A 6,325-nucleotide genomic window follows, 5' to 3' on the forward strand; every position below is an offset into this window, starting at 1 on the left:
TGGCTACCCTTCTCTTTACCTTCCTGCCTGGAAGGCAGCCAGGAGCGGCTCATGCCTCCCTGCTCCCATCTGGAGGGGACCTTCCCCTCCCCGGGCTCGCCGCACACCCCACCCCGGGCATCGCTCCTCCACCCTGAGCACACGCTGTGCTGGGTCTTGCTCCTCTTCTGTCACTGCAGCAGCTTTGTCCTGAGCCGCTATTTTCAGCCTCTGGGACTTTCTGATGTTTTTATTCATGTGAGGAACTGGGCACGCAAACCTGCAGCTGGGAGAGGGATGCTCCGCAGCCGGGAGAGGGATGCTCCACAGCCGGGAGAGGGATGCTCCGCAGGAGGGAGAGGGATGCTCCGCAGCCCGCTCCTGCCCAAGGATGAGCAGCGGCTCAGCCCCCCCCAAGAAACACCCCAAAAGCAGACATTAGGTCATCCTAAGACCCATCTAAACTGCCACAAAACCTCCATCACCTTTCCGAAACAGGCTCGAGTGTGCAGCCCAGCTGAAGGAGCACCGATACCCGCCTGCGCACAAAAGCGAAGATCCAGCCCCCACCGCTGAGACCCCACCTTCCTCGGGCACGGGACCGTGTTTCACTTGCATCCCCTGACAGGCCGAGTATGGTGGGGTCCCCCCACACCGCAAGCCCTAAGCGAGCGAACTCACCAGGCGAGGGGCTGCAATCCAAGGGCGAGCCCTGGCACCAGCGGAGAGGAGCCGTGGGGGAGCGAGATCGCAGGAATGGAGCCTGCACACCCGGTGGCAGCAAAGAAACGCGGACGAGCGCGGGCAGAGCCCTGGCAGGCAGCACCGAGACGCTCCGGGAAGATGGGGTGGATGGAGGAGCCCAGCGGGCCGGATCCTGCACTCACAGGGGTTATGGGGCAGGACCATACCAGAGCCCAGAGGGTCAGGGAACAGCAGAGGTGATGCCTGCACATGCAAATCACCGGGTGTTTTAAACGGTGAGAATCCCACTCTGCTCCCTAATCATCCTTTTTGGGTTTTTAACCAAACCCCGAAGCGTCCCCCTGCCTCGGACCATCGGCTGCGGGTCTCTGCCTGCAGCGCTCTGCTTACGCCGCCCGTGCTGGTGGTCACCAGCCCCATCTCTGTAGCACACTCGGCCCCACTGTGCTTTAAAACCCAAAAATAGTCCCTCGCCATGCTGAGCTCTGCACCGGCGCAGCCCCAAGCGCACAGCACCCCTCCTGCCACGGGCGGGGAGAATCACAGAATCATTTAGGTTGGAAAAGCCCTTTAAGCCCATCAAGCCCAACCATTCCCTTAACCCTGCCATCCCACCACTAAACCCTGGCCCTCAGCACCTCATCTACCCATCTTTTAAATCCCCCCGGGGATGGGGACTCAACCCCTTCCCCGGGAGCCCCTTCCAGAGCCTGACAGCCCTTTTGGGGAAGAAATTTTTCCTAACGGCAGGGAGCGGGCGGCACCAAAAATCCCCAACCACCAGCGCAGGGGCAAGTCCCCAGCCCAGGAAAAACCTCAGGGGATCCTGGGAAGGTGTCGGGAACAGGGTTGTTAGCCCTTATGAAAGGAAAGCAAAGGAAAAAAGCAAAGCGCTTGGGACCCTGGCCGAGGCGGGCAGGGACCCTGATGCAACACCCACCCCTGAGCCGCTCGGGTGCCCGGGGGTTTGAGCAGGCCAGAGCAGCACCCGGCTGCTTGCAATGCCCAGACACCACTGCTGCGGCACCCCTGCCGTTGGCAGAGCTGCTGGTGCTCTCCCCCTTCTTCCTAATTGTCCCTCCGCAAACTCCCCGCTGAATTGCAAAGCCCACGGCTCCAAAAATGGCCCTTCAGGATACGGCAGAGCTGCGGCTCACCAGGGTCCTGCAGCCAGCTGGCAGGAATTCAGGCTCCAGCCAAGGTCTCGCCCCTCCGGGAGCAATGCAATCAGGCAGCACTTTCCCAAGCAAGCCAGCGTTTATTCACCAAGCACAAGTCAGCAAGGGAAGTCCTCCGGGTAGCATGGGCAAGTCACAGCCACGCCTGGCAACATCCACCAGTCACTGCCAGCATCCCCCAGCATCTTAAGCTCGGGCTCTGAGCGCGCCGGAGCGTTGATAAATTCTTTAGCACGATCCCAGGTTTGAAGGCAGAAGCCTTCCTGAGAGGCAGCTCGCCCCAGCTCCGGCTCGGCTCGGAGCTAACACGGGGACTCACAGGCAGGGGGAAGCAGAAGGAGAATGGAGGAGGTAAACTGAGTCACGCCGCTGGTTCATTAAAACGCGATCTCAAACAAGTGGACGCGAGGGGGATCACAACTGTCGAGTCCCCTAGGGGCTCAGGTTGACCCAGGAGCAATTTTCCCTTGGGATGTGTCAAAAGATTTAGCACGTGACATCAAATGTAATTCCGCTGCTGTTTTTCAAGCCTACAATAACACCACACGGCCACCTCAAATTTTACCCTTGGATATTTGCAAATGGCTTCGCGGCAGAGCGGCTACACCGAGCGATTTTTGGGCTGCCCGCAGGTGACAGCGACAGACAGACTGATGGCAATGAAGTTATTTTGTCTCCTTTCACAGCTGACTAAATTTGCATTGGTATTTTCATGGTACAGACTCCACCTTTCATCTAACGTGATTAATGCTGTTGTAAATACAGAGAAAGAACCAGCTGCTTCTGGCTTCTTAGCTTCTACTGAGCAGCTGATGACAAGAAGTCCTTTTGTTCGAGCATCTCTAGAGCCTCTGCAGGCTTCACCGAGAGCCTTTTATTTCAATAGGTTAGCGGAACGCGGTGCCTAGAGCTGGCACATCCCTGCTTTCCTCACCACAAAGCTGGACGGCATCCGCGGCGATCGAAGGGCTTGGGGCTGCGCACCCAGAGCCAGCCCATGCTGTCCCCATCAGCCGGGGATGTGGCAGGGCAGCGGGTACAGAAGGTTTTGCTCGTATCTTTGCAAGGGTCCTCGCAAGCACAGCCTGTGCCCTGCCGGGAGAAGGGGCTGGACAACCTGGAGGGCTCCAAAAACAGCCCTGGGGCACCGCAGATCCTCTGGCAGGAGCAAGGCGGCTGAGACGTACCGGCACTTCCACCCACCGGCCGTAAGGGTTACTCACAGACCGAACACGCTGTGCGTCCCCAGACCGCCTAAATCACAGCCTGGCTCTGGCGAACAAGCCACGGGGAAGGTGGCGTGCCACCAGCCTCCGCCGCAACACCCAAACAGAAAAAGAAAAGGATTTGGCGAGGAGCCTCGGGCAGAGGGTGCCGTTTGCGAGCCCGCCGCCAAGAGGTGCCAGCAGCTCTTCCAGAGCCCAGGCAGCTCCTCCAGCTCCGGCTTCACACCAGACTTCTCTTCCCTTCTCCCATTTCTTTAGCCATGCCCCCAGTCAGCCCAGTTTCAGCTCTGCTGGGCGTGGGGAAGCAGCAGGGCTCTCCCTGCCGTCCCCCACCCTGTGCGCCCGGGTTTGCTCCTGCTTGGCATGGAAACGCACCCCCAAAGCCCAAACCCCACCCTGCAGAGAGTCTGGAGAAGCTGAATTAACCCCCCTGTGTTCACATCAGTCCCGGGAGAGAAGCACAAAAGGTTTTGCCTGCTAGCACGGGGGCGAAAAAACAGGGCAAGAGGGGCGGCTGGCGAGGCTGGAGCGGGCGAGCAGGGCTGCCGGGAGGATTGGGAGACTTCCTTGCCACCAGTGCCAGCGTCACTGTGCCCCTGCCTGGCAGGAATGAAAAACAAAGCCACCCCACGCTTCCCAACGGCTCCGGCAGCTGCTCCCACCCTTTGGGAACGCTGCTTTTGTGGAAAATCCTGGCATTCCTCTGTCACGTCCGACAAGGACAAGCACTAGGGAAATGCAACAGCACGGGGAATTTCTTCTGCTCCCCCTGCCCGCTCCTGTGCTTCCGGACGAGTTTCAGTCAATCATTGCATTGCCACTGGCACGGGAGCCATGCGGGACAGACGGACGGACAGCCAGCCAGCCTCCAAGGGGCAAAAGTGCACACCAAACCCGATGCACGCAGAGCAGAAGCGGGGTCGTGGCTTACCTGGCGCTTTGGAAGGTGGCAGACGCGGATTTTCCAATGGCCCCAAATCCAACTCCCACTGCCAGACCCTCTGAAACAGGAAGGAAAAAAAAAACCCAGTAAGGTCAAACCCTGCAACAGCCCTGGGACCGTCCCTCCCCCTGCGCTCCAACGGGGCAAAGACCGGCACGAGCAGGAAAGCAGGACCCCGGGCCAGGCTGTTACCCTTCTCGTTTTAATCTAAGTGCATTTAACCCAAGCTCAACTCAAGGCCCCGCCACGCTGCCCGGGTTCTGCCCCGCTACAAACCCAAACCGGCAGTTTCTCGCAAAGCCAAGGCAGAGAAGAGAAATTTCTGTATTTATGAGTGCCCTGGAGGGGAAAAGATCGCAGTCCCCACCAGCTGAAATGCTGTTTTAATAAGGAACATAGCAGTGCAAGACACCAAAGTCTGCTCAGCGGGATTCCGGCTTGGCAAACCTCTCTGCAGAGCGGCATCTCTGCAAGGTGCAGCCAAACTGGTGCCGCGGGGGTGGGGGGGTGCAGAAGAACCAAACTCCCATAAACTCCCCGGGATCAGGCTCCCAGCAACACCACCGCCCCCGTTTCTGGTCTCCCCGTGCCCCAAATACCAGCACAACACCTGTACAGTCTCCAAAGCAGAAGGAAACCCAAACTCCAGGAGAAAATTCCTACTTTGCAGATTATTTTAGATTACATTTAATCCCGTAAAGCCCGAAGAAAAAAATCCACCTTCCCAGGAGGGCAGATGGGGATACCTGTGATCCGCCACTGCCTCCTCCCTGTGGCTCCAAGGGGTACCCGCTCCGTCCTTCCCCGCTCCCCTCCTGCCCTCCCACAAACTTCCCTTGCCCTCCCCACACCGGCACAGCTCCCTCATCCCTCCCAGAAAAAAAAAAAAAAACAAAACCCAAAACTTATTTTCAGAGAGCATCGAACCACTGCGACTTTTTTTTTTTTTTTTTTTCCTGCCCCTTTGTTCAAAATTCCCATTTTTGGTTTTGGAGCCTCACTGCAAGGCAGGGAAGGGGGGGAAATATTCAAAGAACCAAAGCTGTTTGTGCAGCTGGGGGGGTCTACAGCCTTCAAAGGGGGCACTTACCCACTCCGAGCCACTCAAGGGACACTGGGGACCACTCAGATGAGCATTCAAACAGCTTGAAAATGTCCCCGAGAGTGTTTACCTGTACTGGAGGATAAGGTCTGGGAAGAGGAGGACCATGTGTGTGTGTGTGTGTGTGTTTGTGGTCTTCGGAATTTCCCGTTGCCTTGGAAACACACCATAAAAAAGCAGCGCTAACTGGGATAATCACAGCATTTGCATCCGCGAGTCCAGGCTGAGCGTGGAGAATTGAAACGCTCGACAAGGCTTGTGCCAAGGCTCAGGATGGAGACAGGGAAAACAGAGACCCCCCATCCCTGGGGGGATTTAAAAGATGTGTAGAAGAGGTGCTTAGGGCCAGGGTTTAGCGGTGGGATGGCAGGGTTGGGGTAACGGCTGGGCTTGGGGAGCTTAAAGGGCTTTGCCAACCCAAACGATGCTGGGATTCTAAAACGAGAGCAGCAACCAATCCTACTGGGATGGCAGGGTTAGGTTCAAGGTTGGACTTGGTGATCTTAAAGGTCTCTTCCAACCAAAGCGATTCTATGATTCTACGTACAGGGTTAGGGGGTAAGGCGACTCCAAATTGTCCCTAAAATACCACGACTGGGTGATAGCTCCATCCAGTAAAACAGCCAGAGGAACCGAGGCATGCGGGGCACACGCCAGACCCGGGAGGGATCACACCTCGTGCAAAGCCCTCGTGCAAAGCAAGCCCTCGTACAAAGCCCTCGTGCAAAGCCCTCGTGCAAAGCCCTCCTGCAAAGCCCTCCTGCAAAGCCCTCCTGCAAAGCCCTCCTGCAAAGCCCTCCTGCAAAGCCCTCCTGCAAAGCCCTCCTGCAAAGCCCTCCTGCAAAGCCCTCCTGCAAAGCCCTCCTGCAAAGCCCTCCTGCAAAGCCCTCCTGCAAAGCCCTCCTGCAAAGCCCTCCTGCAAAGCAAGTCCTCATGCAAAGCAAGCCCTCGTGCAAAGCCCTCGTGCAAAGCAAGCCCTCGTGCAAAGCCCTCATGCAAAGCAAGCCCTCGCGCAAAGCAAGCCCTCACGCAAAGCCCTCGCGCAGCCCCACCGCCCCAACGGGCGAGTGCCGGGGCTGGAGCAGAGCCGGGGAGGGCTGTGATTGCCAAAGGGGCTGCCCCGGCCGGCGGCGCGGGCGGTTCCCCAAATTTCGGGGGGCAGATCTTTCTAAAGACGCGTTACAGGATGGGG

At 58.0% G+C, this 6,325-nt stretch overlaps 1 protein-coding gene across 1 annotated transcript in view; it reads right to left on the reverse strand.

Annotated features, from left to right (window-relative positions):
* The window catches only part of SLC39A11 (solute carrier family 39 member 11), a 115,202-nt gene that overhangs the window by 26,574 nt on the left and 82,303 nt on the right, over nucleotides 1-6,325 (reverse strand). The window contains exon 6 of the mRNA XM_035901551.1: nucleotides 4,020-4,089. Coding sequence (XP_035757444.1) covers nucleotides 4,020-4,089 — 70 coding nt within the window. The remainder of the gene's footprint in view (nucleotides 1-4,019; nucleotides 4,090-6,325) is intronic.

This window comes from Egretta garzetta, unplaced genomic scaffold (assembly GCF_000687185.1).
Source record: "Egretta garzetta isolate BGI_Z169 unplaced genomic scaffold, ASM68718v1 scaffold19, whole genome shotgun sequence".
Taxonomy (NCBI): Eukaryota; Metazoa; Chordata; class Aves; order Pelecaniformes; family Ardeidae; genus Egretta; species Egretta garzetta.